The sequence below is a fragment of the Nansenia antarctica genome (genome assembly GCF_963989245.1).
Source record: "Nansenia antarctica genome assembly, chromosome: 3".
NCBI classification, from domain to species: Eukaryota; Metazoa; Chordata; class Actinopteri; order Argentiniformes; family Microstomatidae; genus Nansenia; species Nansenia antarctica.
The window spans coordinates 22,342,034-22,364,710 of record NC_137688.1 but is presented as its reverse complement, the minus strand read 5'-3'; the positions used below and the strand labels follow the sequence as shown (position 1 = coordinate 22,364,710).

The 22,677-nt window shown below is 42.5% G+C and overlaps 1 protein-coding gene across 1 annotated transcript in view; it reads left to right on the top strand.

The window, feature by feature from the left end:
• il1rapl2 (interleukin 1 receptor accessory protein-like 2) overlaps nucleotides 1-22,677 on the top strand; it is a gene marked incomplete at its 5' end in the record, with an annotated part of 180,311 nt that overhangs the window by 133,294 nt on the left and 24,340 nt on the right. The window contains one exon of the mRNA XM_080525731.1: nucleotides 6,593-6,667. Within this exon, the coding sequence (XP_080381857.1) occupies nucleotides 6,593-6,667 (75 nt within the window). The remainder of the gene's footprint in view (nucleotides 1-6,592; nucleotides 6,668-22,677) is intronic.

Genomic DNA, 22,677 nt, shown 5'->3' with positions numbered 1-22,677 from the left:
TGGAAAGATGTCATTTCAGTCTTTGTTTGGGCTCATTTCAGACACAACAAGGCAGACTATTTTTAGATTTACATTGAAGTGTTATTATGTGGTTTATTGTGCAGATATTTAATATTGCTGATTAGAGCTCTAATTTGAGGACATGGAGAGCATAATGCTTCGCCTGATGGTATTTGAGCGGTACACCTACCTGTCAAGTGCCAACGCTCCCTCAGTGATTAAGATGACCTCATTACTATCTTAATCCACACAGGAGGCCTCCCCGCCGCTCAGACCAACCAGAGACCAGGGGCCACATCCACCAATGGAGATTAAGTAATTATCCCAGATCACTTCAGGCTTGGAAAAAAAATCGGATTTATTTATTTATTTCAAGTAACTAGTGTAACTTATCAAGGCTCATTATATCTCGCCTAGAGCAGGTGATGGCAGAATCTTAATAGCTAACTGAAAACTTTTGAAAACGACATTGACTCTTCATCGTCAGAGCTCATACGTGAAGGTACAATATGTAACGTTTTCCCCTTGAAAAATGTGACTAAAGAACCTTGCTGATTCATTACTTATGATGCATTGGCATTAGCACCCGCTAGCACCCACTTGCTATGGGCGTGTACATCTCTGACTTGCATGTGTGTGGGTCTTTGGCTACCTATTGTCTGGGAGCCACAAGCATTTGTCAGTGCTGGAAGCCTTTTGTGTGCAAATAAGTTTGTCATGTATTCTGATGATTTCTCCTAGTAATCGTCTGGTTTAACACTACAGCCTTGTCTGACGTTTGTTTGGGGAATGAGGAGATTTGTTTGAAACTCTGCTTAGCGAATGTGAGTTTCTTCGCTGGCTGGCTCATTTCTGTGTTGATGTTTCCATGCACATGTCCAAACTAAAGACTGTATTTCAACCACACAGGTCCTTTGCTAGTTTCAAGGTCATGTAACTAAGATTCGCTGGATAAATTATTGACATATTCTGTTAAAAATGGTTTAGTTGGGGTGGGAGAGAGGAGTAGACACGGTTCTGAATTGTCCCATTGCAATGAAAAGAGGGTGCAACCCTGCATATGGTGCATTTAACCATTGTTTAAACACTGTTTTAGAAGAAGTAGAAGGAATCACTTTAAACTATACCAGAACCTAACTACAGTATAGCCATATTGAAACATGAAACCTACTGTAAAACTTACTCCAGGGAGGTTTAACTATACTGTAGTTGGACTTTGTAGGAATGTGAGGAAAGGTGTGTGTGTGTTCACGAAGCACAATGTTATCTTTGTAGACATATTTGAGACGTCATTTGATTGTCCTTGTCTATTGGTGTGTTATGATGTCGGTAGCAAGATGATATCAAGCCTGCACATATCCCCCTGTCTCCAGATCTCTCTAGACCTCTGTGGAGGCAAAAATCCAACCCAAGCAGATTGTTGAACCTGACAAAGACAGAAACATCGCAGATGTTTCAAAGGAATCCCCATTCCATAGTCATTACTAAAAATACAATAGACAAAGATTACGTGACGAATAAGCAGAATTGGATGTGGAAAGTAATAAGATAAGCAGTTCTATTCAGAGGTCAGGGTCAAGTGAATGCAGTGTAACAGACAAGATGGCTCTAGACAGATTGTGTTTTGAAACTAAACGATGGAAGGAGTGACTGTGTGACTGTTGCACTCATCATTAAGAGTCTGCTTCGTGAAACACATTCAGACCGCTCGTTGCTCTTTCATTGTTCCTGCCATACTGTATAGACCCAGCATAATTCCACTTCACAATACACTTAGTTCTCCCCAGCTGTACCCTCTGGAAAGTAATGCGTCAGAAACTGTATGTGTAGCCTAAATACTTGACATTAACATTACAATAACTATTGTTGTGAAAAACATGTTGATTCAAAAAGAGAGCTATGTCATACAATGAGGTCAAATACAGTACTATTTATTAGGTCAAATACAGTACTATTTATTTTATCGCAAATGGCTCTCATGGATTATTATCCTTGAGTCTGTGTCTATTTCCTGTGATACTGTTGCCTGTGATCAAACAATGTTTTAGTTTATGGTAGCAACCTACCATTGACATGGTTATAAACTATCATCTGAAATAAAGTTAATCTGTAGTTACTAGGTACTAGGATGTTGATGAGGTTTGTATGTACACACAATTGACAAGGGATCATAATATTATGGTAGGATGACAAGAAATAATGTAGACAATTATTTTGGAGAAAAGAAAAGTATGTTTATGTGATTTAAAAGCTCTTGCTCCTTATTCCTCACATTATATTTTGGCTTGGGTGTTGGCTGGTTGGTTCATGATATAATGTTAATCAATTTCCTCTCTTCAACCACACAATCTTTAGTTTAATGCAAAAATAGACCCTCCCATTTGAGCTACTCTACATGAGTATTTTATTTCCTCATTGTCTGTAAGTATCCAAATTAAAGTGCATAGGCCAACCCTTTTTTGATCCCAATAGTGCCAATAGTGCCAAATAGTCCCAGTGTTGGCTTGACTTCTCCATAACGGCCCAAAAAAATCATTTTACTTGACTTTATTCTCACTGTGAGATCAGTCAATGCCTTGAGTTGGGAGACGGGGGAAAATATATATTTCTTTCTCAGTGGTGCACATAGCTGGCTCTCACTAGCGGCGGCCCTTTGAGATGTTCCATATCATTTGACCACTTACTCACCCAGCTGCTGTGACAACACACTTGGCTGGTATTTTTTGTCATGTTTATTGGAGGCCAATGTAAAACATCACACACACTATTGCTTCAATGGTGTTATGAACATTTTACTCTGAGTCCATTTAAAGTACATGAAAGCTCAGAGTCTCTGTGTATTGCATTAGCAAAGTGGATACAAACACACATTAATATGCTGAATATTGCAACAGGAGCTCTTCAATCTATGAGGGTGGCGGGCTGTAAGATCTTACGGAAATACCGTAATATTGGAGTATTTCTTAACATACTTCTTCTATTTCTTACATCTTTAAAAGCTAAACATACTAACAATTTCCTAGAGGAAGGAGTGATGCCTGAGACATCCACTACCCCCCAGCACTGCGTCTCCTGAGACACCCGCTTTTCCCCTCTACTGTGTCCCCTATGACTTCTACTGCCCCCCTTGTACTGTCTCTCTGTTCTCCGGTGTCTATATATATTTATTTTTTTTAAAGATTTTTTTTTTCCTTTTATCACTGAGACTGCCAATGGCCCCGGGCCTGAGCTAGATTACTCTTCCTGATACGACTGGTGGATTGTTGATTCACTTGCTTCGTCAAATGTATTTATTGTAAGTCGCTTTGGAATAAGGCGTCTGATAAATGCCAAAAATGTAAATGTAATATGGACTTTCTTCAGAGTATATTGGGGCTTCTTTCTTTGTAATTCTTGGATGGAATGTACATTTGCATACGAGTCGTACTACTACAGCTGTGGGAGAGGATGAGTCCATGCAGTGTGTTAACATTGCACACAAACAACAAACATTCTGCATCCATGGCTACAGTGTTTTTTGCTCCATCACTTTGAAAAATATTAATGATTAAGGCATGGCACCATAAAATGTACGAAAGGCGCTATATAAATAAAGCTTTACTTACTTACTTAATTACAAATATTATGTTAATACTTAATTTGTCTGTCAGAATGTGTGTTATCTCTCCCTCTCTCTGCGGAGAGTGGCTGTAGAGCTAAGGTAGGGGGGGGGGGGCTCTTAGGAGCAAGGTGGCAGCGGAGATAGGGGTCTGGCCGCAGGTGGACTGCTGCACGGGGGCCGCAGCGCAGGGACAGTGGCCGAAACATAGAGAGGGTGGTCTTGCCGGATAGAGAATATTAAGTGGCTGTGGGTCTGCAGGCATGCGCTCGGGCTCCCTAGCTTGACAAGAATGATAGCTTTCATTTGCATGCTAAAGCTGCGGCTGTCCCCCCAAGATGGATGAGGGGACCCTGTTTCATCCCTCACTCCCGCGCTTTCCTCATACAGTGGAGAGACAAAATTAAGTGGGGGCCTAAAAAGATAAGAATTTTCATAACATACAATTTCTTCTCTCTCCTTGAATTGAAGGTTACTCTGAGGGTTTGGGCCCCTATTCTCACAGTGAATGGACCCAGTAAACTGCGCTCTGCTAGATAGGCAGAACAGGGAACCTTGTTTTCTATTGGTCATTAGTAGTGGTGTGTAAATGCAGAGTCAACATTTTCACTGACTGGGCACTTTAGTTTGAATATAGTAGTTTTAATATACTCTACACAGTACAGTGCTAACGTGATCTGAACATTGCATACTGTGAGTTTTGTCCACTGGGTTCTTGCTGAAATACTGTACAAGGATTGCCAACTATGGACGTGGAGGAGGAGGAGGGTTCTTTCTTTAAAATTGCAAGCACATTCCAAATAAAAAATTCAAAAATTCTCAAGACGTTTCAAAGGAGGCGTGAGAACAACATGATTTGGATGTATTTACGTAATGCTCCGATAGTCAAGCGGTGTGATAAGTTCAGAGACTATGCAACAACAACAAACAATAAACTAATCCCACTTAACAAGTTGTTTCTTATATATGCTTTGATGCTCTGGCAAAAGAGATAATAGTCGCACAAAGACATCTGTTGAAAAAACAAGAACAATATGCGTCATGGATATGTGGAGCTTGTCATGCGTTTCTTACATTAGTGCAGTTCTATTTTACAGTGTGTTATATTCTCTCAGCAGCCTCACAAGAGGAATAAATGAAATCTGTAACATTTGGCTGAAGATACTCGTTTGAATGACAATCTACAGTACAATGCACTTTTTATGTTGATTATCATTTTGTGGAGATGAGGGCTTCCTGCTCATATCATTCTGTACTGCACATTAGAGTCATTAAACACTGGGTTGTTATCTGTCTGCTTGACATAATCAACCTTTTCACATTGGGTGAGAGAACCATAAGGAGACTAGAAAAGAACCATGAATAGGGCAGGAATGACAACAACTGGGTTTACACATTATCAAAGTGGACCACGACTATTCAGCTCACTTCTGTATCCCACACTCTGCTAACAGTCTTGGTAATAAAATGGTCTGTCTCGAGGTCTGTAGTGTTACGCAATTTACAATTTTTTCACTTCTGCTCTCAGGCTGAGAGAGAGAGAGTGTGTGTGTGTGTGTGTGTGTGTGTGTGTGTGTGTGTGTGTGTGTGTGTGTGTGTGAATTTTATAACTGACTGTTCAACCTCAGTAAGGGCTACTGTTATTGACATAGAACATCATTTGTCACCAGACCATGCACGAAGGTACCTTGTTAGGTTACAGCACCAAAGACAGCAACAACACTGGACTGGTTTAAAACTACAGGGAAAGCTAGCTTGCCTCCCTACTACTGATCATTCTGTTTCTCACTCAATATTTAAGAACCATGCAGTAGATGAGGATATAGTCACTTTTGCAGTTAAAGCTAGATTACAGGTCCTTCCAACTAGACTCAATCTCTCTCTGTGGTACCCTAACACATTCTCTCCCCACTGTCTGCACCATGATCAGAATTCAATCACTGAGTCCCTGTCACATATTCTGAATGGCTGCTTTGTATATAAAGGCATGTACATTGCTAGGCATGATAGAATTGTTGACTTGCTAGTTAAGGACATGCTCTCATATGTTACACCCTCTGTTAAAACCTATAAACACACACGTGTCTCAACTACCATGTTCAACCTGTGCAATAATGAATATGACTATTTTTCAAATGTTGCAGCCAATACACCAGATGTTATTGTTGTCGATGAGGACAGTAGAGAGGTCATCATTTTGGAAGTGGGTTGCGCGTTTGACTATAGCCTAGAAGAGGCCTTTCTTACCAAAGTTGTGAAGTACCATCCACTCAAAGATGCCATTGTACAGCTTGGGTACAAATGTAAACTATTAGTGTTTATATTTGGAAGCCTTGGTAATGTCCACAGACTAGTCGTCAGGGGGTTGCAGATGGCAGGAATTCCCAAGCCTAAAGCAAAGGCCGTGGCAAAATTCTGCTCAATATCAGCAATAATTGGCAGCCGCCACATATGGAGGAGACGCTGCTACCTGTACCCATAGACAGATGTAAAGCTTGAATTATCGAGTGTCCTATGCTGGTGCAACTAATACTGTTTGTGTTCAAGAATTTTATTGTAAAATGTGAACGCAAATAGAGATATTAAATGTGTGTGTGTGTGTGTGTGTGTGTGTGTGTGTGTGTGATACATATGTGTGATAATATCCACAATATCTTTCAAAAAGATTACATTCGTATGCTTTAGAATGATAGTATCCAGTACCCCTCTCCAAGATACCTGAGTTCCCACAGACTAACTGATTACATGTCCTATGATGATATTTGGAAATGTTACTGTATTTGGGGAACAGTTTTCTGTACTGAAAAACGCTAAAAATATGTATTTTTATTATTATTATTATTATATATATATATATATATATATTCATGGATTAGTGACGACACGGACCACATTCCTCTGTGTGACAAGCTGTATAATCGCCAACACAACAATATGTTGATTTTCTCCCCCTCTGTAATTCCTATCTTTCATGTGTGCTTGTTCTTTTTGCAGCTCTCCTCACAGCCAGACCCCCGAAGGTCCTGTTCCCCGCCGAGAGACAGGCCAGTGTTATAGATGTCCAACCGGGTAAGTCTTCCCCCTTGGGAGCCAGTGCTAACTCTCTCCTCTCCATAGAGTAGACAAGTGTAATTATAGACTGCAACAGGGGCTCCTTGCTGCTAATGCTCCAACTGTGCTCCTCTGCGTTTTTACAAACACATTTTCACTGCAGTGTCTTGCCTTGGGTTGCCATGGACAGCAGCAAGAATAGTTGGTGTTATGTTGTGTTTGTTGGAATGTCCTTGTGTACTGTAAAGCAGACCAGAGTGATCGCAGCGCAGCATCCTGCTACTGGAGTCAACCCCATTAAAATAAGGTTGCTGTAATCAGCCAAATAAGCCTGAGGGTGCATTTGCAATACATAAATCTGGGAGCTAATAGAAAGTGTAACACAGAAAGCAAATGTTTAGAGAGAAACACAACGTTCAAAAAGAAACACTGGCAGGGTTCCCTCTGACCCGCTTTTCCATATTTAATTAGGAGCTTGTTGTAACCTGAGGGAGGTACACATCAACAGACTCTCAGCTAATTCTCCCACACCGGGTACTGTACCTGTACATGCAGCCAATTGTAACCCGATGTCCAAAATATCTACTATTACTGACCGTGAAAAACGTCTTTCCAATCAAATCTTTTCCAATCTAATTGGAATCTTCTAATTACAAAGCAGAAATTATGCTCAATTTAAACATTACCACACTCATTTCTATATTGTGTTTTTGCACAAACTGTGAAAAGCCCCACGATACAAACACTTCAAATCTTATTCCGAGCTCAGGGGCAGTTGACAATAACAAAACAAGTGCATATTTATGCTGTCGAGTCCTGGTAAATTATAGGCCATTATTCCACATGCATCAACACAGGGACTGGGAGGAGACAGCTGGAGAGATGGAGTTTCCAAACTCCTGCAGCGCGCTGCTGCAGAAGTCTTCTTCTTCGTCTTCTTCTTCTCCTCCGCTATTTAAATAATACACTTCACCTAACAGCTGGCTTTGAGATGACTGTTGGACCCAGCACTTTACTGTCTCTATACAGTATTCAAATGATGTTATATACTGTATTATTACTGTATATATTATTAGTTGGTTGAGCAGTTTGGCTACTCGAGTTTTATGTGTGTTGCCCTAATGTTACCGATACAGTCATGGTCTGTCTGTACCAAGGTCCTTGTGCTGTGAGTGATTGGCACTTGGCCTAGTGGTGGCCTAATGGATAGTGAGTTGGACTGGTGATTAGAAGGTCATGAGTTTGAACCCCACCACTAGTGTGCCCTTGAGGAAGGCACTTAGTGGTATATTGCTCCAGGGAGACTGTCCCTGTAATCTCTAATTGTGTGTTGCTTTGGATAAAAGTGTCTGCTAAATGATTAAAATGTAAATGCACCACCGGTCAGCTCTCTGAATACAGACACAGATATCTTCATAGGGCTCTAATGTCTTTGAGTAAGACATTGCAGCCCTAGAAATGCACAGTGGGGTTCTCTGTAATGCACAACAACAAATTGTACTTTATACAGAACATTAGCCAAGACATCTACATATTTAGTGTAATCTTTCTATGGAGCATTTTTCACTGTTTTCATGTGTTGGGCTGTGTGGGGAAAAGTAAATATCCCCTCACCGCTTTACTTTTCTCAATCGCTACCTTACACTGTGTGGTTATTGTAGTTCTGATAGGCTGAAGAGCTGTGCAGGCCCGACCCAATTAAACTTAATAGAGTGAGCACTCTGTATAACACAGTATAAATCTCCCCCATCCAGCAAGCCCCCTGTTCCCTACAATAGATTTCAGACCTTCTGTCAGAGGCATTCCATCCATGCACGTCAAGATTTACTGAGTGCCTGGGCATCAAGAGAAAGAGCCTCTTACTCCTCGTCTCAGATAGGAGAGCCTATCTCAGTCAGAGGGATGTGGGGGGTGTTTTCTGTCTGAAAGGTTTAAGTCTTGTGAATGGGTGTGAAGCAATAATTGTTCGTAAAGTGTAATTTAAAATGTAATGACACTAACTTTTCATGCAATACCACCCATCAAATCGACAGAATTGTGTTGTTATAATTTATACATCTCGCCGCCGGTGCAAGGATTTTGTATTGATGTATTTGATATGAAGAAAGAAGACTTTTTATGTAAAGCTATTAGCGTGAATGATGAAGAGAAGGAATAGCGTGGCTGTTCAGCGGAGAGAAATAAAGTATAAACCTTGGGTGTTGCTAAAGTAATGACTTTTTCAAGGATCCATTCTCTTTCTGAGGCTCTGGTCATTTACACTGGGCTTAGCCAGTCTGACCATAAAACCATATTTACACATTTGTCAAACAAATTCTGCCCAGACGACCCAGTCTGTTAATGTCATGGTTACCTTCGCAGCAAACTGTCAAGTAGAAAGAAGTGTCTCCAACTGCAACAAAGTGTTCTTTAATACTCATGAACAAAGAGATATTGAGAGTCCTAAAATTAAATGGTGTAATGCATAGAGATTTTATTAACCTCTGCCTAACCTTTACTCTTTATACGTAAGCCCTACAAAACATTGGCATTTTTAAATGCTTACCACTCATAGATCAAATGAGGTCCTTTCTGACATGTGTACGATGTCATATCCGCATCTCGTCAAATTACAGCAAGCTGTAACTGGCCCACAAATAACTGAATGGTCTCCCCCTTTAAAAAAGAGGGCTCCTTGACAAGAACCTAGTATAGACCCACAAAATTGCTAATTAATTGTTGTGCGGTGCTGTCGTGAGTTCTGGCGGCTGGACCATTAGGCCACAGCTGTCAGTGTTTATTAGCTGAGGAGACGCTAAGTGCTGGGAAGATTTAATAGCTCCATGGAAATCAGGCTCCCCATACCCTTTACATGAATGCAAGCCTATTATTAGCCACAGGGCGCCTGACTAGCCGTCACTGCAGAAGAGTGAGGAGATAAAGGAGAGAGCATTGCTAGCGATGCTAACGTTAGCTCGCTGTCCTGTCTCTCTGGGGATCTGCCTAGCCTCCATAGAGAGTCCCACATGGAGAGGACACCCCCTTCTCCCCCTGTAGCAGAGGAGCATCCATATTAAGAATCTATGTCTGAGATGGAGAAGGTGACGGCGAGGGGGGGGGGGGGGGGTCTCCTGCTCCAGGAAAGGGAATTATTCAACACAAAAATACTTTTTTTTTGCATGAATGAACCAGAGGAAATCCCTCATATCGTTGATCTCAACCTCAGGTGTGCAATAACCCAAACCGGCACAACAACGTCAATAAGAGATGCTGGATGAATGAATGGCACACACCTTTCATATTCCACCTGATCTAATCGCGGGGGTCTTTGACAAACAGCCAGTGTCATCCTCACGTAAACCCAATCCACTTATGTGAAATGCCTTCAGTTCCCCCCCCGCCCCCCCCCCCGCCCTATGAGCACCACAGCTTCAGAATCTCCTTCTGTTTGGTCTTCGGTTTCTTCTCAGCATGTCTGACACACAGAAGACAAATTCGGCTCTCTAACGTGAAGGGGGAGATTGGCACTCCATCAGTGTCAATTATTTGTGCTTGATATAAATACCCTGAGAATGACAGGACACAGCGTTGGGGGCCCGTCCCGTTGAGCACAGAGACACCTGGGTGTCAGGATGATAGAGTAATGGCGGCCGCGATGACGCTCGGAGTAGGAACCGCTCTCTTTTTACTATCATTAGTCATCCGAGTTGCATGCGAGGACTAATACATATCTTAATTAGCTGTGTTTTCCAACCTCGATCGGAGGGAAGAGGAGGGGGTGAGGAAGTGTGTGTGTGGGGGGGATGGGGGTGGGGTTACCAACTGTGCATTGTGTAAATAGGGGTACTCTCAACTCAAGCCCTGGATTTTCACACAAACGGTAGGTTGTTGTACTGCAGAGCAGAGCGAGGTCATGTTTTGTTTCCTGTAATGTTGATGCACTGTATGTTTAGGGTTTGTTTATGCCCCAGGGCTACAAATTAGTAAAGGTCATAGCTGTTCTACCGGGGGGGGGGGGCGGCACGTTATTCATGACCTGTCACCCGTCACGAGTCAGAATAATAGCTGGAACAGCCAGTATGCTAACAGGCTAATATAGAACTGCAGAGCAGAGCAAAGTCCACAACATTTAGTCCCATGATAGTCCCATGATAATCCACAATTAAATGAAAGTTAACCTTTTCTTGTTTGCAATATTCATTGGTCTACCATGCAAACACACTGTAATTAGACCACATTCTTCCAAGGCCTTGATAAAGACCATTATTAATTCATTTATGTTGTCCTCCAGGTTGCTGGAGCAGATCAGGAAGCTCGGTTGAGGCTTCTTCTCTCTGCTGTTTTGCAGATGTGCATCTTCAAAAGAAGAAAGGGAGCTAATTAGCAGTATAATGCCTTGTCATAGCTTGACAGGGGGTTCGCTCCTCTGCAGCCCAGCTCAGTGCAGCGCCTAACCTATGAGAGCTCTATTAGCAATGTGTAAAAGAAGTCTTCCCGGTCTTCCCTTCCCAGTCCTTTCATGTTGTGTGCGCTGCCTACTAAAACACAAAGCTCTCTTCCAGAGTGTGGCGGCATGTGTTGTATATCGGGTGAGAAAATAGCACGGTCATTGACCTGGGGGGGGAAATGAAGTTGTCGAAATCACTGTTGTCCAGATGTTTGAAGTTTGGCTATGTTTTTATTGGTGCATATTCTTATTGGTGATACAAAGCGCAGCACTAGCTTGAGATCAGATATTGTATGATAATCATGATATATACTATGACGTTAAAGTGAGTTGAGTGCTGCATAGCTTACTAAAAACCTATTGTTTTGGTTTTGGTTAGTATCTGTTTGTCAGCTTAACTAGTACCACGGTTGTAGTGCTGTTTGGCACCGTCAACATTAACCTTTTTGATGTCAGATGTCTGAACAAGACTCTTGCCCTTGTCCCCTGCTAGCCTGCATCTACACACACACAGACACACACACACACACACACACACACAAGTACACATATTCGCATGCACGCACACGCATGCACATATACCTTTGTGAAGAGACATGCGCTGTCTTTCACTCATCTAAGACTCAGGGGAGCCTCAAAGTCAAGCACTCAGGGTCAACCGCTGCCCCCTAAGTACAGGTTGGGAAATCTCTTACAAATTGTCAGACAATATTGCCCGAGATGAAGAGAACAGAGGAAATAGAATGGAATTGAATTACCTCTGTCACCCATGGGGGAGGGATCAACTTTTCGGGCACTGTTCCAGAGAGTTGGTATTATTCAATAAAAAGGGATAACGTAGAAAGAGTGTGTATGGGCAGCCCCCAGGGACTTCTACGGTGTGCCCCCAAACACACATCTGTATTAACACATACCCCCTCTCACTGGCTGCTGGTAACTGGGTTACTTCACTATGCAGGTGACCGGGGTATGGCAACGCAGACGCTCGGTCGTGACGCTCGGTCGTGACGCTCAGTCGTGACGGTCGGTCTTGACGCTCCAAAAGCTTGCTCTGAAAGGAGTCAAGTGACACAGAAATGTCAGTCCATTAGCACAGTGTGGTTCACATTCACAACACCAAATGTATGCCCATCACAGGTGTTCTTTTAAAATGCAAATAGGACAGTTTTTTTTTTTTTACTGTCAAATGCAGCAGAAGAGGCTCTTTGTGTCTAGTTCAGTCATGAATAAACCCCTTATTGAAATGGCATGATACCTTTGTTGCTGTGCAGTTGGAGCACTAGGAAATCATTACAAGGCTGTAACAATAGACTCTTCGAAGACGCCCCTTATATTGTACACCCAGACTAATTTTGTGAAATGTGTTGTGTAGTACTAGAAGAACTGTGATATAGAGGCAGGCTATATAGTCTAGCTTCCAATGTGAAGGGAGTTTCAATACAGCTGTAGATGAATAGCCTTTATGCAAGCTTTGATGAGACAGATGAATACAGCATGCCTCTTACGCACAGACTGACGATATTTGAGAAAACATGCTGAAGATCCAATTAAAAACATGATCATACATCATGGACAAAGCACACGGCGTGCGAGTTTTGTCGCACTGTCAAATTTGTGCTTTTTCCCATTCAAAATGAATGGAATCGAATTTTCGCCATGCGATTAAAATCGGGGCTGTGTGTGTTGAAATGCGATGTTCTCATAGACTTCCATTCAAACTTCAAAATGGAATGTTGACGCGCAACAGAAATCGCACGCTGTGTGCAGAGCCCTTTACAGATCATATCTGCATTATGGGGTCAAAATATCATATTTCCCACCAGGGTCAGCTTTGACAAATGATCATGATTCTGTAGATGTTTTCACCTATGGACGCAAATCTATCAGTATTTGTGTGTTGCATTCTGTGACCTACTACTAGCATGCTGAACAGCTAAGCTAACATCAAGTGTGGTTACCAAACCTGGGTTCAAATATTTTTCTGTGGAGTCTCAAAATTGCAAACCATTCCCATCTGGTAGAGGCAGGGCCAAGCGAACGCTTTTTCAAATGCTGTTCGGACCCAGGTCTGGTGATTACCAAACTCCTCAACATGTGGTTTGATTGTCTTCAGTTGTTAAGAGTTGTGGAGTTCAAAAAGTCACTGTTTTGCTCAGTGAATGGGGTCATGTTCGAGATGAAACCACAAATGTTCTCAAAATAGATAATCTCTGACATAAACCATGAATAATTTAGGGCATAAACCATCCTTAATGTATGGTGTAGGTCACCTGTCACCTGTCACGTCTCCCTCCTGTTTGATTGTATGACAATTTTTCTTATGTTTGTGTGTATATCAGACAGGATGTAAGCTTGGTCGTTTCAACACCTCTGTTTCAAGTTGAGACAATATTAGCATAATAACACCCAATATCATCATGTCATAGTTGTTTGTGTTTGAGACGAGAAATGCAGTGGGGATTAATCAATACCTCTAATCATCACACCTTGTCGTTAGCACCCTCATCACATATTACACATGGCAGGGACCATATCAAAGTTAAAAACCTAATGCGGCACCAATCTTTTCCAAAAACCAAAGGATATCGAGCGAAATTGGATTTCTATTAAGTTTAAATCCCTTAGAAAAACCCTTTGTGAGGCTGATGATTTGATCGGATGAAAAGGTTAGAAGCCTTTGACCTAATTCCTAAGTCCTTGACCCAACACATTCAGAATGTCACCTCTGAACTTCAAAAAACACTTTGTAGTGCCAGAGTCTTAATTCCTGAATTGCCAATGGAAATTCACCTCTCTTTTGAGTCCGGATAGTTAGAAGGTTAATTCATACAGAGCTGTATTGCCCTCTTCCTCTCTCCCACTTCAAGACCTTTACTTGATGTAAACTGATGCACATTTTCATGACATGTTCTTCGCTTCGGAGTCAACCTCAACCTCGAAGAGTTTCTGCTACTTACTGTTGTGTCCCAGAAGAGCAGTCCCTGACCATTCTCACACCATTTCACACCTTTAATCGGATGGGAATTGGCTTAAGTGAAATAGTTTGTCTCTCGTTCTTGCACCACTTAACCATGCACGAATAGTTGATATTCCAAGTCGGTAATGGAGAGAAGCCTTTAGTGGCCAGACCTGGTAAGAGCTGTCAATCAATAACTGCTGTTACCCAATTATGTCACTTTTGGCCTCGAGAAATGCTAGTCCTAGCTATTCTGAGTTTAGGCCCCTCTGTTCTCTCCCTGGTGATAATGATACCCACTGTGGCACACAAGGATTGAAAGTGACCCGCTCTGTATCAAGATCTTGATGATTCTTCATTTCGGTAATCTGGTTGCTCGTACTTTTGAAATAGCCTGAAAGGCTGGAAATATAATTAACCTGTGCACAAACCTGAGATAAGGTTGAATATAAATTAATCTTTTTTTAACGATGGCCATTAACCCCATCATGTTTAGGTTATTATCCACAGAGTACTTGTTAATTAGATATCTGTCAAGATTGGCCCAATGCTGAGACTGGACTGGGCTTACTTTACCTCTCCTTATTACAGCTTTGGAAGTTTCCCAGATGTCAACCCTCACCCTAAGTTTAGAACAGATATGAGGATTCGCTCCAACCCGTTGCAACTTCATTTCCTGTACTACAGGATATTATGTACAGTGTATCCATTTCCACCAGGGATCATAATATAACTTTCTTGATATTTCTTTCTCTCTCTAAATAGTTTGTGCAGCAACTCTGAGGTCCTGATGCCACACATTACACTTTAGAAACTTCTGTTTAAATACTTAGCCGGGCTGTACTCCAAAAGTATCAAATATATTAATATATGTGTATGTATCTCATATTCTTACTTCATATACCAGTATGTTCTCCTAATTTTTAGTGATATCGCCATGTTTTAATACTAATATCTTATAGTAATATGATTTAATAGTAGTCCAGTGATACTCTGCTTTTACGATATTTGTCAAGTTGAGAATTTCAAAGATTTTGACCAAAAATGGATACTGATCGGAGATGCAATATCTTTTTAGTACCCCCTGACCTGTTTAAACAAACAAACAAACAAACAAATAAATCGTAATGAACAAAGCAAATCCAATCTATATGTTCTAAAGAGCGTGCGTGCGTGCGTGCGTGTGCCCTGTGTGTCTTTGACTCTTTGGGCTTGACCAGGTAGGGGTGGATGGGAGGGGGGGTTGGCCTGGTGCAGCTGAGGGTGATGTCTGGAGTGTGCCACAGCATCTGCCGTCTGTGCAGATGGTTCCTGGGCCTCTCAGATGTTTGCTTCCTGGCTGCCTAGGAGGCTGTTTACCCCCCAGCTCTGAAGCCCTGGCACATATGCCACTGTGGAGCCTGCAGAGAGAATCTACTCTACCACCTAAAACAACAAACCAAGTTGTAGGGAATGTTAACACACACGCACGCACACACTATACATAGACTGTACATAGACTGCTCTTTCGCTCCATTGTCCCGGTCCTGTTTCAGTGTCAACAGCAGTCAAAACGGCCTCCCTCCCTCTCTCTCTCTTTCTCTCTTTCTCTCTCTCTCTCTCTCTCTCTCTCTCTCTCTCTCTCTCTCTTTCTCTCTCTCTCTCTCTCTCTCTCTCTCTCTCTCTCTCTCTCTCTCTCTTTCTCTCTCTCTCTCTCTCTCTCTCTCTCTCTCTCTCTCTCTCGACACCACCAGTCCTTGTTGCTGTAAACAACCCCCCCACCCCCGATGCCTCTGTGTGTGTGTGTGTGTGTGTGTGTGTGTGTGTGTGTGTGTGTGTGTGTCTGTGTGTGTGTGTGTGTGTGTGTGCGTGTGTGTGTGTGTGTGTGTGTGTGTGTGAAATTGGTGATGTGCCTCTTTGAGCAATGCTCATTCAAATCAATGGTATTTCAACCTGGTTTGACCCTAATCCACACAGCTAGCCATATATGCCGTGAGCCATGCATTATCTGCAGTTCACTACTATAAATCATAATCTTACACACACAGACATACACACACCCCATCTCAGTGCTTTGAAGTCCTGACTCAGGTTAGACCTGAACTCATGAACTCTGTTCCACATCGTCTGATTCACTGGCCTTACTGCTCTCCTCCCTGCCTGCCTGTGTCCTTTCATCTCCATGCTACGGTAGCTAGGGAAACAGCCTGGGGAAACATGCTGTATTCTGAACACTCTACTAAAATATGTAATTACAGCTATTGCGCCTTTTTACAATGGTCCTAATCTGCAGAGTAAACATGAGAGGGAAAAAAAAAAAACTTGAACTCTTTTGTGTGTGTGTGTGTGTGTGTGTGTGTGTGTGTGTGTGTGTGTGTGTTTGCTGGTGTGTTGGTGTGTGTCTCTCTTTATCTTTATTTCTCTCCCTCTCCCACTCCCCCCTCCTCTCTCTCTGAAGTGTTAGACCATGAATATTAGTAACTTTTATCTCATGAGCCAGTCACAATGACAATCTGGAGCACAGCACAGCTGCAGCACCAGGCCGGCTCCACTATTACTCATTTGCCAAAACATTATCCCCAACTGTTTGGCAGCTTCCTCTACTCACAAGAGGACATAATGCGCTAAGCAATTGTTGTTGGGCAAAATCTATTTACTGTACATCTGCACAACCTCCATTGGTAACAGAACGAAATGCAGTTTAGCATCTAACCAGAAGCGCAAATAGTGATATAAGAACATGATATAAAAAAACATGATATAAAAACATGACAAATTGACAATGGTAGTGATAGGTACAGTATGGAGTGTACGGTAGTTTAGGTGTATGTATAAAAATGCAACAAAAAAATAGTAAAATGCAGCAGCGAGAATTTTAACCAAAACAAGCAGAAGAGCTCATATAACTCCTATTTTAGAGACTCTACACTGGCTTCCTGTTAAGCTCAGAATAGATTTCAAGATCCTTCTGCTTGTTTATAAAGCTCTCACTGGCACAGCACCAGAATATCTAAAAGACCTTTTGCTAGCATATCAGCCCAATAGAGCTCTCAGGTCTTCTGATGCTGGTTTTCTCTGTGTACCAAAAGAAGATGTACAAAAGAAGAGATTTGGTGAGGCTGCATTCTCATGTTATACACCCAAATTGTGGAATGCACTGCCAGTTTACATTAGGGATGCAACCTCAGAAAAACCTTAGTCAAGACTAACAACTCATCTTTTTAATATTGCCTTTAAATGACTAAATAATTAAATTATGATTACCGTATATAATGAACGTTTGCAGGAAAAGCGCTATACAAATAAAAGTTATTATTATTATTATTATTATTATTATAGTTATGAGCTATGCACAGTTAAGGTAGCTTATGTACAGTATGTAATGTACAGATGTATAAAAGAGGCTATATCCAAGAGGCATGTGCAATGTGCATTGAGCAATAATGCGTTATGTGTAAAGGTAGTATTGTAAATAGCAGTAGTACAAAGGGTAAAGAAGAGTGATCACATTGACCAGGGGTGTGCAACCAGCGGTAGAATTGGTCAATTGGAATGTTCACAGTGTCCCAATGTACCAGTCATTGTCAATGCACTGTGAACATTACAATGCAATGTGTGTGTGTGTGGGGTGGGGGGGGGGGGGGGGGCGGCAGGGACAGAAGCTCCTGGCCTGAGGATCCTGTACTTCCTGAGTCTCTTAGATGGTAGGGGATCAAACAGTCCGTGGCTGGAGTGTGAGGTATCCTTGATGATGCTTGCCGCCCTCCGCCGACACCAGGGCATCTGGGCTACCGCCGGGATTCTTAGTTCAGCAGAGTAACAGCTGCAGGGAAAAAGCTGTTACTGAGCCTGCTGGTGCGGGAACGGAGACTCCTGTACCACCTCCCGGATGGGAGGAGGGCAAACAGTCCATGGCTGAGGTGAGAGATGTCCATACGGCAGGGAGTTGGGCACCGGTGATGTACTGCGCTCTACTGTATGGTGTTGAGTGTTGAGCTGAAGTCAATGAACAGCATCCTTGCGTACGTGTCGTTGTTGTCCAGGTGGGTCAGGGCGGAGTGTTGTGCATGGAGATGGCATCCTCTGTTGACCCGTTCGGGCGGTAGCCAAACTGGTGGGGCTCCAGTGTGGGCGGTAGGTGGCCTTTAAGGAGAGTCAGTACCAACCCCTTGAAGCACTTCATGATAATGGGGGTGAGTGCAACGGGGCGGAAATCATTCAGGCCCGCTTCAGCAGAATGCTTCGGCACCGGCACGATGGTTGCTGACTTGAGGCATGTGGGGACAACTGCCTGGGCCAGTGACAGGTTTAACCTGGGCCAGTGACAGGTTTAACCTGGGCCAGTGACAGGTTTAACATGTTATGGGGCTTTTCCACTAGAGGGCTGACCCGGGTCAGCCCAGGCTGGCCTGCTTCTTTGGCGCTTTTCCATTTGTCGGTCTGGATCAGCAGGAACCTTTTTGAGAGCCGGAACCTTTTTGCCAGGCTGCGTGTGACGTGTGACGCTGCACACCGTTGATTGGTCAATGGAAATCGTCATCCCATGTTCATAGATTTCATCACTAACCGCCATTTTTAAATACCACAACAGATTTCGCTCTAGGAAAATGTCACTTACAGTTTCTGTAATAACGTATTCATAAAGATTTGAAAAAATATGATAACCATCGTATTATCTTAGTTTAATGTCATTTCAATGCATCATAGAACTTTTATTTACAACAAGCATAACAAAAAATCGCTATTATGCCGATGTCCTGTAGAACTGAAAGCGGCAGGTAACAGGCAGGTAACATCCATATGCTGTATATATAAATAATGTCGGTGTCGACCGTGATAGCAGTGTCGTATCGACACCATTCAAATGGTTTCAGATTCCCTGTCCTCTCCCCTATCCGGACACGTTTGAATTGTTATCCTAACCCACGGTAGATCACAGTTATTAACCCGCAAAGGGTGCCTCCGGGCACCGTGTTTGCCCGTGAATAACACTGGCTATGAAGGCGGTACAATCACAATACTACTTTGCTAACTTCACCATCGGTATACGGTCATTTTGAGCCCTGAACCACCGCGCTGACACCCCGAGAAGATATGCTTTTAACCATAAACTCAATGAACCGGGAGTTCACCCGCTGCTGCAAGCGTATCTATAATGAACGCGGAGATGGTATGAGCCCCGCGTCAGTCAGCCTTTCCGTAGAAATACGTCGCACCGTTATATATCTAACGTTATATGTTTTAAGGCTGATCTGTGCATGATAGTGCTGCATTATGTTGATCTATTTATATCGATCTATTCTTGCCAATTCCTTATTACCAGTGGAAAGGGGGAAGACTAAAACACTTTTTTGGGCCGGTTTCACAGACAAGGCTTAAGCCTAGTCCTGGACTAAATCACACTTTCAATGTAAAATCTCCATTGAAGATGCTTTTTAGTCCAGGACTAGGCTTAAGCCTTGTCTCTGAAACCGGCCCATAGAATGGGATAGATAGGACTTTCCGTTCAATGGAGGAAGCATGATACTTCAAACTACCGTAATTCATGAACTATATGCCCAATCTAAAAAATTCAAACAGTTTCTAAAAGCAGAGAAGTTGCACTTTTTTAGGCTTATTACGGTAGTTCACCAACAAAAAAAGCACAGTGCTCAACGTGTCAGGAGACACACATTTCCCCCCGCTGATCTGTATAGCGGGGGGGGGGGGGAAATCTTATGACACGTAACTCCTCCTTGTCCCGGGTCGTTCAGTATAATGGAGAAGCGTTTCTCAAAGTACGGCACGGCACGGCTCGGATACAAATGCGGTCTGTAGTGGAAAAGTGCCATTAGTGAAGACCTCGGCCAGCTGCCCAACGCACGCCCTGAGCACATGGCCAGGGAGGCTGTCAGGGCCAGCAGCCTTGTATAGTAGAAATTCATAGCAACACAGAGAAGTATTGATATAAAGGCTATGGGGCCCAGGAGCTGTGTGTTTGTAGATAAGAAATGATCAGTGACTGTAGGATATGGAGAGTGGTACGGAACGGTACTGAGACATCCTTAGTTATGAAATAATGGTTGCTTCTCCACCAGTGTGTTTCTGGGTGGACTAATGAGAGAAAAGAGGGGTGACCCAGCTGTGATAAGATAGAAGAACCAGGATGATACTGGTGGCGAACATCCAATAAGGTATGAATAATTTACATATGAGCGATGTAAACTGAGAAGGATGAATATTCAATGAATTCTAACTGTTAAATGATTATGAGCTGAGAGGCCCAGGTTAGACGATCCATGGACCGCCTCAGGCTATGTTATTTGTAATAAAGTCTTATTGAGGAGAACCATCAACTCTGGTCTTTGTTATTTTATTTCAAAGTATTTCAGATTTAGTCTTTGACCATTATTGAAACGTTTTCTGTGTAAAGAATTCCACGACACGTGCATGCATTCACCTTGCTCAGTGCGCAGCACACATCAGTGATGGAGAATGTGAGGGGCTGTATGTCTGGGGGGTACTCAGCATTAATGGCTGGTTCCTTGTTGTCCAGGTTGAAGCGAGCGTAGAGTTGAGCTCATCGGGGAGGGAGGCAGTGCTGGTTGATGGCCTGGATGCCCTGCCACATGCATCAGGGATTAGAGTTGCGTTGAAAGTGCTCCTCAGTCTGCAGTTTGTGGTTTGATGGTGTGATTTGGCCTTCCTGATGCCCCTCTTCAGGTTATGTTACGGTCGGAGTCGCATTTTCCTTGGCGACTCCTTGGTGCCTCCCTCTGGTGGCCTGCCTCATTCCCTGTTTCCGATTATCAGGGACTAAAGTCTTGCACCTGTTTGACACTAGTGAATTTGGCCCAATCCCATTTCACTTAGCTCTACACCTCAGTTTTGCACATTTACGTGTAGGGGTAGGGTGTCACGATTGTTGTTGGGATGGAGAGGTGGTAGAGCGAAGTGGTAGGGTCATGACCTAGTAGCTACATGACCCTCCAAACAGAGTTTTTTCAAATGGAGTGTTATGCAAAATCTCCCAGAATGCCTTGCTAATCATCTCCAAGATAGTGGCGAACGCACAAGCAACAAAAGAAAACCACAAATGATAAAGATTTTAAAATGATGATAACTAACTAGCTAGCTAATGTTACAACATTGTTTTAATGTAGCCATGAGGGGTCATTTGTTTGAGTAAAGACATTTTTTATATCTTTGCACTCGATCACATTTCAGGACCCACCTTTCATGACCTTTCCTAGATATGTGCGTTCTACCACCCAGTATCCATACATTTTCCAAATCACATCAGGATAAGCTAATATAAAGCTATTTTGCAGTCTGTGTAGGAAGCAGGCTAATTTACAAGCAGCCAACTAGTGGTCGTTGTGTGTAAATAGCAGCTTGAGCATTGTAAAAGAGACCCCCGAGACGGCTCTTTTAGTAGGTAAAAAAGGCATGGCTGTTCTAGTGTTAATGCTGATTTGTGACAGTCCCACATTTTGACATATTTCCATGTCGCATTTTTCCCCTTTGATGGCATATAATGCCTGAAATTGAACTAAAGTCCATCAGCGAATTTGTTGCATTGTTTTTTAATTTTTTATTATTACTTATTTGATCACGTGAAACGTATAAGTTCGCGAGCATCCATGCTTTTCTATGATACTACTGATGACGTATCAGGGTCTTGAAGGGTTATCCCATTTCATAGGGGAAGATTTCAACCACTACGACTTGTAACTCTGTTCCTACGGGCAAGCCGAAAAGCAAGTGGCACTCAAAAACGAGGGGTAAAGATAAGAAATTGGATTGGGCCTTTATGTCCCCACTTCCCTGCACTCCCTGTGGGTTAATCTCTCTATGTTTCCCAAAGTAAGTGTGTGCTTCAGCTCTGTTTGATTGGACACTTAACACCGGTTTTGATAAGTGTTTTCCCTGTTGTTTTTCTTTATAGTTTTAGAACAGGTAATTGAGATGTGTTCTCCCTGTTGGTTTTCTTTACAGTTTTAGAACAGGTCATTGAGATGTGTTCTCCCTGTTGGTTTTCTTTAGTTTTAGAACAGGTCATTGAGATGTGTTCTCCCGGTTGGTTTTCTTTAGTTTTAGAACAGGTCATTGAGATGTGTTCTCCCTGTTGGTTTTCTTTAGTTTTAGAACAGGTCACTGAGATGTGTTCTCCCTGTTGGTTTTCTTTACAGTTTTAGAACAGGTCATTGAGATGTGTTCTCCCTGTTGGTTTTCTTTACAGTTTTAGAACAGGTCATTGAGATGTGTTCTCCCTGTTGGTTTTCTTTACAGTTTTAGAACAGGTCATTGAGATGTGTTCTCCCTGTTGGTTTTCTTTAGTTTTAGAACAGGTCATTGAGATGTGTTCTCCCTGTTGGTTTTCTTTACAGTTTTAGAACAGGTCATTGAGATGTGTTCTCCCTGTTGGTTTTCTTTACAGTTTTAGAACAGGTCATTGAGATGTGTTCTCCCTGTTGGTTTTCTTTATAGTTTTAATACAGGTATTGAGAGTGTTCCCCCTGTTGGTTTTCTTTAGAATATTATCTGCATCATATCCTTCTGTTAGCCTGTTTTTGGAGACTGGTTCTTCTCCCCTTTTAATTTTTAATGTTCACACCCTGTACCTCTGCGTTTTTCCATCTCAGTAAAGAGAACTTTGTTTTGCCAATCGCTGCCTACCATCTGCTT